Source organism: Mobula hypostoma, chromosome 9, assembly GCF_963921235.1.
Source record: "Mobula hypostoma chromosome 9, sMobHyp1.1, whole genome shotgun sequence".
NCBI lineage: Eukaryota > Metazoa > Chordata > Chondrichthyes > Myliobatiformes > Myliobatidae > Mobula > Mobula hypostoma.
Genome location: NC_086105.1, coordinates 17,895,742 through 17,908,141, shown reverse-complemented (window position 1 = coordinate 17,908,141; position 12,400 = coordinate 17,895,742). Strand labels below are relative to the sequence as shown.

At 39.8% G+C, this 12,400-nt stretch overlaps 1 protein-coding gene across 3 annotated transcripts in view; it reads right to left on the bottom strand.

The window, feature by feature from the left end:
* Positions 1 to 12,400, bottom strand: part of tspan12 (tetraspanin 12) — a 70,994-nt gene that overhangs the window by 16,316 nt on the left and 42,278 nt on the right. For all 3 annotated transcript variants that reach the window (XM_063057821.1, XM_063057820.1, XM_063057819.1), the window contains exon 6: positions 1,490 to 1,597. In XM_063057821.1, coding sequence (XP_062913891.1) covers positions 1,490 to 1,597 — 108 coding nt within the window. The remainder of the gene's footprint in view (positions 1 to 1,489; positions 1,598 to 12,400) is intronic.

The window sequence follows — 12,400 nt, the reverse complement described above, 5'->3', positions numbered from 1 at the left end:
CACCAAAACCCTAATCCGCAGCATCTGGAATGAATGGGCAAAGAGCGGCTTTGTGGTATTCAACCATGGGAGAGGTTTCAGTACAGCTCTGAACCGGGAGGCCAAAGACTGCCACCTCCCTGAGGCAGATGACATTATTATTTGGCTGCAGTAAAGATGGCTTGTGGCCCACGCCACAGCTCCTCAACCAGAAAGAGCATTACTATTCTTAAGTATTGTAAATTAAAGAAAGCTTTTCAAAACAATATTTACAGTTTGATGTCTGCTGTTGATTAGGCTATGGCTAGTAATAGAAAACCTTAGAATCAGCTTGTCAACCTGTCTTCTCAGCACTGACCAATTTTTCCAAAGGGACAACTCACCCAGATATTTGAGTATTATCAAAGTCATTAGACGCGGCATCAAAGACTGTTTTGAAAATCAATTTTCTACTTGAAATATTCACAAAATGAGTACTAATGTTTCCATTCTTTCTGAGCCCCACCTACATAATTGCCCTAATCATTCAAAGCTGTGCTGTAACTGCCCTATCCTATCTTAACCCATATGTGTCGAACATCTCTTCCTCAAAATACTCAGACCTTTGTCTTAGTTATAAATCCTTCTTTAGTCCATCCTGACTCAACCTCTACAAGTTTTCAAATACACACCATAATTGACCATCTGGTGTCAAGGTCTTCATCGACATCGACGATGGACGAACAATAATTGACCAAATTCTAAACATTGTTCAGTTTCATCATTTATAGGATAACGACCAAGTTATTGAAATCTAATTGTCTGGAACAAATAAAACCAGAAACTGCTATGGATATCCATCAGGCCAAATGTCTTCCTCGGGGAAAGGAAGGTGAAGTCAGCGATTTGAGTCTATGACTCACTGAATGATGATGCCAGCATTTACTGTATCTATACTGCAGATCTTTTATCTAGCTCTTTCTGAGGCTCCTCTCCAAATACTGTACCTTCTTGCTTCTCTAACTTCTGTGCAAATTTTAAGAAGGTGTTAAAAGTTCTATTCCCAACTGAGGAATTTGCCTTCTCTTTCCAGAAATCCTGTAAAGATTGCTGATGCTGCATTACTCAACCAACTCCTTTTGCATGTACTCTCATTCAAAGAAACTCTGCTAATTTTTAAATTAATATTGGCAGGATGTTCAAAACTACGAAAAACAAATGTGTTCAATTTTATTTCTGCAATCTCCATTACGAATTTACAGGTTTCAACCTTTCATCTACCTTGTCAATGCAATAATAATAGTTTTAAAACATCTACTCTTTCAAATGACAGATGAAATTACAATTATGTCACTTGCTTAAAAATAAGTCTGATCCATCTTTCTGCTGATACTAGTGGACATAATACTAGCAATCACTATTATCCAGGCAAGAAACTGAATAAAATAACTCCACATATCAAGGTCAGTAAAAGTACTGCATTGTTAGAGTAAAAGGAAACAAGACACTGAAATTCCAAGAGATAACATACCTCTCTCTGAAAGAAATTCCATGCATGGGTTAACCACTGGTATGTACCCATACCAAAATGAGACATTCTTGATTTTAACCCAAGCATATCAGACTTTTGTATGGAGATCTGAAACAAAGAGTAACCACTTAGTGACATCATTGTAATTAAACAGTGAATTTTTTGGCCAGTATGACAAAATGCAAAATATCAACCATGTACTAGGTACTGTACAATAATAACTTGTTGCAGATATCCTTAAGTTATAATATAAATTTGACTTCAAAATTAACATTATATGCTCACATTTAAGAACAAATCTGTTAGTCATTATGACATCTACACTGATCTAAAAAAAATTCCATCTGAATCAGAATTACATTCAATTAGCATGTTATCCTTCCCATAACTCTAAAGAAAAATTACAGCTAGTGCCATTGCTTATTTGCAGATCAAATAGATATAATTATTATATAACTTAGCACTGCAGTGTCTTGATACAAAAGAATGAACTAAGTCACACCAGCACTTCTGAAAACAATCAACAAATGCTTTTTAAGTAGCTCTTTCCATCATTTTGTTTGTTGGTACTGATTAATATTAAAATAACCATGCTTGTTACATACACCTGTTAGGGTGCATTCTGCAGTTACCTTATATGGTATTACATGACTTGTTTTTCCAGCAAAAAGATCAAACGCCCAACATTTGCTTTTAAAAATAAGCTCGAGTTAGTATCTTCTTGACTGACTGAGATCAAGAACTACATTTAAGTAATTAAATAGTATTTCAGGTCACAGAATAAAAACAATAGCAAAGATCAAATTGGCTGGACCTATGCTTCTGTCTGCAATTCTCTGCACAGGAAGTATCGAAACTCTCCATACAAACAAGAGAAAATCTGTAGATGCTGGAAATCCAGGCAACACACAAAATGCTGGAGGAACTCAGCAGGCCAGGCAGCATCTATGGAAAACATTGTGTGAGTGTTTGTGTGTGTTGAGTATCCAATCTCTGTCAGTTTTCAAGAGGAAGTGACAAAGGAGGATTAATTGCAGGATGTCGACTCTACCAATCTGGTACAACCAAATCTCATGATGATCAATTCAGTTACTGTCCTGAAAAGCAGTGATTGCCAGTCTCACTTGCTGTGACAAGATGCACGTTTAGGGACAAAAAAAAGAAAAATTTGAGTTATTTGCGAGTTGTGCTCCAGAGCCCGAAGTTTCTGGCTTCTGATTTTGCCACTTTGGCGATGGCACAATAATTTATTTCTGAAGTAAATACTCGGAGTATAATATAATCAGTACACGTATTTAGTTATTTATAGTGTCAAGTCCATACATGCTACCCATATGGTCTCCTTGAACAAAACCCTCATATTTTTGAGGGTCTGTTATACAGGACCCAGCTCCTTAGTAGTAGAATGTTTTTCAGTCCTTTCCCCCACCAGCAATTCCAACCGCAAAGCCTTTGAAATTACATTGTAAATGAGGTAGCCACCAAGCCAAGCAACCATGGATACATAGTAACATTGTCAGAAAGCTCTGTTATACCAAGTTGATTCATGGGAGGTTCAGAGCAAACCCTATTCCATTCCCATTCCAAAAATCATACAATGATTCTACAACGGATAAACGGGATCACAGAGGAAACTCAACCATACAACTAAATGATACTGCACTCAGGAGAAGGATTCTTAATGCTCCTTTCAGAAATTGAAACGTGCTGAGAAATAATTGTAATTTATTCTCCAACATTTTGTTCAATTGAATAGGGAAGACTACAGCTTTATCCTGGAAAAGCAAAGATTAAAGACTAAATGAATAATAGTTGAAGCATTTTCTTTAAAGAATCACAGTTTACAGTTTTCTTGCCAATGCCGCCATGTCTTACCCTGTACTATTTACCAGGAGACTTTTTTAAAAACCTTACTATACATTTATTGCATGCCTCCAACAAGAGAATTCAGAGTCAAACATTAGATATACTACTATCCAAACTTGTCAATGAACATAACTATCACTGATCCAGCTTCCCAATGATTACAGGCAGGGAAGAGGATGGACATGCACTTTGTCACAGAGTCATAGAGACATACAGCACAGAAACAGTCCCTTTGGCCCATCTAGTCCATGTCAAAACTATTTAAATTGCCTACTTCCATTGATTTGCATTGGGACCACAGCCCTCCATATCCCCACAATCCATGCACCTATCCATACTTCCCTTAAACATTGAAACCGAGCTCACGCGCACCACTTGTGCTGGCAGCTCATTCCACACTTTCATGACCCTCTGAGTGAAGAACTTTCCCTTCATGTTCCCCTTAAACTTCTCACCTTTCACCCTTAACCCATGACCTTTGGTTGTAATCCCAACCCACCTCAGTGGAAAAAGCCTGCTTGCATTTACCCTATCTATACCACTCATAATTTTGTATACCTGTCAAATCTCCTCTCAATATTATATATTATAAAGAATACAGTCTTAACAGATTCAATCTTTCCTTATAATTCAGGTCCTCTAGACCCAGCAATATCCTTGTAAATTTACTCTGCATTCTTTCAACCTTGTTTACATCTTTCCTGTAGATAGGTGATCAAAACTCCAATGTGTCACTTTCCCATCAATCTCTTCACGCAACAACCGACTGTTTATCTCAAATCTGAAGAGAGGGTAGGGGAGCTTAGGGTGTGGAACAGGATCAGCTGAGGATCTCTCAGTCAATTCATTCTCAAAGACATCCTTGAGTCAGAACCTGTACTCAATACTTTGATTTATGAAGGTCAATGTGCCAAAAGCTTTCTTTTCAACCTTACTTACCTGTGTCACCATTGTCACTGAATTCTGGACCTGTATTCCCAGATCCCTTTGTTCTACCACACACCTCAGTGCCCTAACATTCACTGTGCAAGACCTACCCTGGTTGGTCCAACTGAAGTGCAAAATCTCACACTTGTCTGCATTAAATTCCGTCTGCTATTTTTGCAGCTAAAGCAGATCCCTCTGCAAGCCATGATAGCCTTCCTTGCTGTTCAGTACACCCTCATTCTTGGTGTCATCCACAAATGTGCTGATCCAGTTAACCACAGTTATCATCCATTTCACTGATACAGATGACAAGCAACAAAGGACCCAGCACGGACCCCTGCGGCACACCACCAGTCACAGAGCCATACAGCATGGAAAACAGGCCCTTCAGCCCAGCTCTTCCATGGTAACCATGGTGCCGAACTGAGCTGGTCCCATTTGCCTGTATCTGGCCTCTAAAACATTCCTATCCACGCACCTGTCAAAATGACTTTCAAAGCCCTAAATGTGCTGCTTCTGCCACTTCTTCTAGCACTCATTCCACTTACCGACACCCTCTATGTGAAAATGTTGCCCCTCAGGCCTCCTTAAAATTTACCCCTCTCACTTTAAACCCATGCCTTCAAGCTATGGACTCCCTTCCCTGAGAAGATCACCGTAGTTTTACCCTAGGGAAATGCAAATGCACAAAGCCTCTACTTGCAGAGCTGAACTGATTACAAGTTAAAATTATGGAAGAACAAATGCAAACCACAGAAAACAGGTTTATATAGACTAAGAGGGATGAGCAGATCAAGGTGTGTATTTTGCTTGACATTTAAATCATAACTGAAGATGCACAGTCTGTATGAAAGAATTTGTCTACTGAGATCTCCTGGTAGGTCACAGATGACATATCAGAGAAATAATGAAGATAAATGGTTATAGGAATTGTCTCATGAAGACTGATGAGAAATTCTGCAGTCCAAGCAGAACCCTACAGAAGACTAAATGGTCCAAGATGTAACACAAGAGATTCTGCAGATGCTGAAAGTCCACACAAAATACTGGAGGAACTCAGCAGGTCATTGCAACATCTACGAAGGGGAATAAAGAGTTGCTGTTTCAGTGCTGGTTTGGTCCATACCCAGCTCTTGTTATCCCACAGTTTTTTCCCCCCCCTTCACATGCCCCTTTTTAGAACAATGGTTGAAAATGCAATTTTCATCCCCTCATACAGAGAAATCTGGAAAATGACCACAGCACTGCAGGATAAAATTTTTCTGGCTATCACCCTCGTTCTTTTGCCAATCACTTTAAATCTGTATCCTCTAGGTCTTAACATTTTCATCAACTGGAAAATTTTTTAAAAATTCTCCATGCACAGAATGTTCATCATTTTGGAAAACCACCATAATGATTCATGTTTATTCTTACTAAGAAGAACTCTCTGACATCTCCCAGCAGAAGACATTTAAAATCTCCCAAATGCTATAAATAATCATTTTTATGGTCTTTCCCATAAATAAATTTTTAAAAGTTGCTTCTGAAAAATGATGTAGAAACATGGTACAAAGTTATTAAATAGATGCTGCTTGTAAAATGGTACAAAGCTTTAAACAAACCTGGTGCAACTAAGAGAAGAGGTGACTAATCAAAAGGGAAGGAATTGACTAACAATGACACAAGGCTAATAGACGTTATTAATGCCAAGCACAAATTTAGCAACAGTTTTTACTTCATAGACTGGAAAATTCAATAACATCAAAAATTCTACTACTGTTCAATGGAATGTCACAAGTTTTTGTTTAAAATCTGTCACTGGGCTATTTATACAGTCCACAAATTCCCCAAGATGGTGAGACGTACGAACACAAGCAAAAAGAACAAGACAGATTATATGTTCCCTCAAGCCAGCTACTCCATTTAGTAAAATTATCTGTTCCTCAACCTCTGCTCCATTTTCCACTAGATCTCTTTACAACCTGCTTCCATTAAACACCAAAAACTTATGATTTCAATTTCATATGTTCCAAGGCAGAACATTCACAATCCCAAGACAGAAAAATCCATTCTTTGGGTGAAATAGTTTCTTTTCATCTTTGTCGTAACTGACTGCTTTCTCCTTGTGAAACTATACCCTTTATTCTTGCTTTTCAGCCAAAGGGGAAGAAAGCAGAATTCACCCCATCAGTCCTTCTCAAAACCGTGTGTTTTAACAAAACAATTTGGAATAAGTGGAATCCGTCCTCAAGAAATAAAGTAAACAGGTTTTAAAAATGGAATGAACAACTAAGAATTGTAGGTTTGTATTACAGAATCACTCTGAAATGTAATTGAACATCCAATTAGAATTAAACCTGCAACCGAACTGCACCTTACATGATCTTACCTCTGTGATACATTCTCCCCACCTCCTCCATTCAACAGATGAAGAGAAATACAATTCGAAATAGAGAACTGTGATTTGATAAACATTAAACTTAAACGGACATCACTGAGATGTCAGATTGTTGAGAATCAATAAACAGTATACTGCACTCTAATATCAAATAGCACAATATTTCTGACAGATATTCTGCATCCATATTTCATCAGATGGTTTATTTGAGGTAGTGGTCAAATGTCACCCTCAGCAACTTCCTCATGCTCATCAGTCATGTGGTTGTGAATGTCATGTCATCTTAAAATACATTTAGTAATTTCTTTTCAGTTAAGAATCTACATACTAAGATTTCAAGATCACAATAGAATCAAGGGAATTTTTTTCTCCCTGAATTATTCTAAGTCCACCAAGATTGGGAGTGGTTGGAGGGGTAGAAAGATGGGGTATTGGTAATAGATATCACGCTCACAAAATTGCTAAATTTTAATCCTGTTCTAACCTATTTCACTTACTTCAAAAATAGAATTAAATTTTAATTTCCTTCAGTTCTGCTTGGATATTAGATGCAGTTTTTTTGGAGGCTGAGGTGCACAGAGCAGAAGAATCACTCATGGGAGGGTGGTAATAAGGTTCTAACCAGTGCAAGATAGGAAAAAATTCTACTGCATCTTTCATCAATAGGACACTTCAGTTGCTTGTCTGAAGGTATTCTGCCATAAGTACTTAACCCTAGTTAAATGCATGCCAACTCTCCATTTTGGGACAGGATCCATGTCAGAGGTCCTACATACAGTTCTTCACATTTACTTAATTATCAGCTACCTCATGACTTTTGCACCTTTCACCTGATCTTTATTTTCCACTATGCTCTCAGCTAAATTCAGATGAAACACCCCACACGTCCTATATTGCTAAAACTAATTTAGAATCGTTCACAGACCTGTAATGTATTGTGTGAGTATTCGTAGCGTCAGAGTGTGTATGACATCAGGACGTGGAGAAGTAAAAAAAAAATGGAAGTCTGTTGAACAAATGTGGTTGTTCAATCTACAGCAGTGTCCGAGTCACACCAGTATTACATGGTGTCAGAAGAAATCGCAAAAAAAAGGAAGAGAAGACACGTAAAAGATGTCACAGTTACAGCCACCGTCAAGTTTAACCTACAAGGTAATCTTGCTGAGAACTGGAAAATATGGATCCAGAAGTTTGAGCTGTTTTGCAGCGCTAACGGTGTAGCTGAAAAGACGGAGAAAGTGCAATGTGCTACGTTTCTGCATGTGGACGGGGAATAAAGGTTTGCAACACGTTTGTCTTCCAAGATGATGAGCAAGATAAAATTGAAGTGTTGAAGAAAAAGTTTCAAGATTACTGTGAACCGAGAAAAAACCTACCGTACATCCGACACAGGTTTTTCATGAGGGCTCAAGGACCAATAGAGACCATAGACGCCTTTGTAACAGATTTGAAGAGCAAGGCAAAAGACTGAGTTCGGACAACTGCATGACTCTTTAATATGTGACAGGATTGTCTGCGGCATACGGGATGATCAAGTGAGAGGCAGGCTATTGAGAGAGGTGGATCTTACATTAGAAAAGGCAATTGATGTTTGCCGTGCCAGCGAGATCACGTCAAGTCAGGTTAAAGTGCTCAATGAAGAGATTGAAGTGCACAAAATAAAAACTGAAAACTGACAAGAATAGGACAAAGCCAGCTCCACAGGATGATCAAAAGGAAGTTAACTGCAGCAGACGTGGTTATAAACGTGGATACAGAAAATATCCAGCCTTTGGTCAGACATGCAAGTTATGCCAGAAAAGAAATCACTTTGCAAAGATGTACAAATCGAAGGAGCACGCAAGGAAAATGCACGCTGTGGAACAGAGTGAGGGCAACAGTGATATGTTCATTGGCACAGTTGAAGTGGAACAGGAGGTATGCTTCAAGAATATTGACAATGCAGAGATAGAGGATGAAGATGATTGGATTCAAGATCTGATAATAAACAGGAGGAATGTGACATTTAATCTTGACACTAGGGCAAAGGGCAGTGTAATGTCAGCAGAAACATTCAACTCACTGGACATCTGAGGAAGACTGAGAAAATCCACCTGCAAGCTTGTTGCATATTTCGGCAACAAGACAGCGTCTTTGGGCAAAAAAGCACTCACCTGTGTGTACAAAGGACAAAAACACAAGATAGAGTTTGAAAAAGCACAGTAACATGTTCCAGCAATACTGGGCAAAGCAACATGCACAAAGCTAGGCCTGGTGAAGCGAATCTATGGTGTTGAAAAAGAAAATGACATTCTCAAAGACTTTGATGACTTGTTTTCTGGATTAGGATATTTACCAGAGAAACACCATATCCAGCTTGATCCAACTATTGCACCAGTCGTGCATGCCCCAAGAAAGATTCCAGTAGCTCTCAGAGATCAAGTAGTGGAGGAGCTACACAGAATGGAACAGATGGGAGTCATAACAAGACAAATAGAACCAACCGACTGGGTGAATAGTATGGTGATAGTGCTCACAGAAAAAAAGACGAGGATTTGCATGGATCCACAAGATCTCAACCAAGCCATCAAAAGAGAGCACTATCCGCTGCTCACAGTTGAAGCAGTTGTCTCCTGCATGCCTAATGCAAAATACTTTTCAGTATTAGATGCAAATCAAGGTTTCTGGCAGATCAAGCTGGATGAAGAAAGTTCCAAATTATGCACTTTCAACATGCCCATAGGGAGATATCGTTTCCTGTGTCTACCCTTTGGGATTTCTTCTGCATCAGAGGTATTCCAGAGATCCGTGGCACAAATGATTGAAGATCTGGACGGGGTGGTCAACATCATTGATGATTTGCTGATATGGGGTGACACAATTGAGGAACGTGATCAGAGAGTGAGGAAGCTCCTGGAGAGAGCACATGAGTACAACCTAAAACTGAACAAAAGTAAATGTAAGATCAGAACTACAGAGATCAAATACGTAGGTCATGTGCTCAGTGCTGATGGGCTAAAACCGGGTGATGAAAAGGTCAGAGCTGTGGTACAGCTACCACCACCCAAAGACAAGCAAGAACTATTGAGGTTCATGGGCATGATACAGTATCTTGCCAACTTCATTCCCAACTTATCAGAGGTCAGCGCTCCACTCCACATTGAAGCAGTTAGTTACCAATGCACCAGCACTCAAGTTCTATGATGTCAATAAACCAGTGACGATGTCTGTGGATGCCAGTTCGGAGGGAATAGGAGCTGTTATACTGCAGGAGGCCTGTGGTGTATGGATCACAAGCACTTACGGACTGTCAACACTGATACGCTGAAATCGAGAAGGAATTACTCGCCATAGTTTATGGGTGTGAGAAGTTCCACCAGTATGTATATGGCAAAGAAATCCAGGTTGAGAGTGATCACAAACCACTTGAGAGCATCTTCAAAAAGCCACTCCACCAGGCTCCTATGAAGCTGCAAAGGATGCTTCTCAGGCTACAGAGGTACACTCTCACAGTCACCTGTAAGCCAGGAAAAGAACTGTACATCGCTGATGCTTTGAGCCGTGCTTACCTCAAAGAGCAAAAGGAAGAGTTGCTAGGAAGAGAGCTGGAGGTCAACTAGATTACACCTCAGCTACCCATCTCTGAGGAGAAGTTGAACATGTTCAGGAAAGTGACTGCAGATGATCCTGAAATGCAAATGCTAAGAGACATTACAATGAATGGATGGCCAACAGAAAGATGTTCCAAAGGAAATGCAGAAATACTGGACATTTAAAGAGGAAATCAGCAAGATACAGAGACTAGACATACATACAGTCTCACACAGTTTGAGGCAAAGTCACACATGTTATAAGTTCCAAGGTGTGAAATAAAAGGTTTATTAGTCTATGTTAGTAAAAGAAAATACACTGCTGTTAGTATTGTAAAATACAATGCAGAATACAGTACAAGTTAAGATTTTTTTTAGTTTATGTCATGGTTGTTGCACTGTAAGAAGGGCATACCTAGAGGCATTGTTTTGGTAATTCACGGTGTTGTAAAAAGAATAAAAAGTCTTGAGAAGGGGGAATGTAATGTATTGTGTGAGTATTCGTAGCGTCAGAGTGCGTATGATGTCAGGACGTGGGAAAAGTAAAAATGGAAGTCTGTTGGATAAACGTGGTTGTTCAATCTACAGCGGTGTCCGAGTCACATCAATATTACAAGAGCTTCAGAGGAGTGGTGAAAGTAGGCACCAAATTACTTCCCTATTGCGGATCACCCACCATAATGTGGGAAACTGAAAGATCCTTGCAGAAATATTGTGTTCTGTCTCCTGTTAGCACAAAGTCAATCCTGAAGCAAAACACAGGAAATAAACTATTATCACCTGTGCTTTGTTGGGAGTCAGAAAATGAAACCAATCCAAATCTGACTTTTATGTAAAAACTAGATTGAAAGATTGAGAAAGGTGCATACGGAGATCCTGATGAATCAAAGCAATGGCTTTTTATAGCAGAAAGAAAAAGCGATCATTTTCCTTTGATGATTTTAACAGATTTTAAATACCAATTAACTAAAAACATAATTTTTTTCTAACAAACATGTGACTTGCTCTGCTGGGACATCAACTAAGCTGAAATGTTGAATATTGTACCTGATGTTCTTTTATATTTTTATAATCTTTTTATATTTATATACAAGATATATAATATTTATAATCAAAATATATTTTGAGTAACACACACAAAGTGCTGGAGGAACTCAGCAGGCCAGGCAGCATCTACGAAAGTACACGTTTCGGGCTGAAACCCTTCGGCAGGACTGGAGAAAGAAAGGTTGAGGGGTAGATTTAAAAGATGGGGGGAGGGAAGAAAGAAATGCCAGGCGATAGGTGAAACTTGGAGGGGGAGGGATGAAACAAAGAGCTAGGAAGTTGATTGGTGAAAGAGACAGAAGGCCATGGAAGAAAGAAGAGGTGGGGGAGGGGGAGAGGAGCACCAGAGAGAGACGATGGGCAGGCAAGGAGATAGCATAACAGAGGGACAAGGAAATGGGAAATGCTGAAGGAGGATGGAGGCATTACTGGAAGTTTGAGAAATCGATGTTCATGCCATCAGGTTGGAGGCTATCCAAACGGAATACAAGGTGTTGTTCCTCCAACCTAAGTGTGGCCTTATCACAACAGTGGAGGAGGCCATGGATAGACATATCGGAATGGAAATAGGAAGTGGAATTAAAATGGATGGCCACTGAGAGATAACACTTGTTCTGGTAGACAGAGCATAGATACTCGACGAAATGGTCTCCCAATCTACATCTGGTCTCACCAATATACAGGAGGCCACACCAGGAGCACTGAACACAGTAAATGACCCCAACAGATTCACAGGTGAAGTGTCACCTCACCTGGAAGGACTATTTAGGGCTCTGAATGGTAGTGAGGGAGGAGGCGTAGGGGCAGGTGTAGCATTTGTTCTGCTTGCAAAGATATATGCTAGGAGGGAGATCAGTGGGGAGGGATGAATGGACAAGGGAGTCACATAGGGATCGATCCCTACGGGAAGCAGCAAGTGGGCAGGGGGTAGGGAAAAATGTGTTTGGTGGTGGGATCTAGTTGGAGGTCGTGGAAGTTTTGGAGAATTATGTGCTGGACGCAGAGGCTGGTGGGGTGGTAGTTGAGAACAAGAAGAACCCTATCCCCGATAGGCAGACCCAACCAGTTCCCCTCCACCACCCTCTCCCCCGCCCCCCTCCCCCAACTTTCAATCATCTTTCA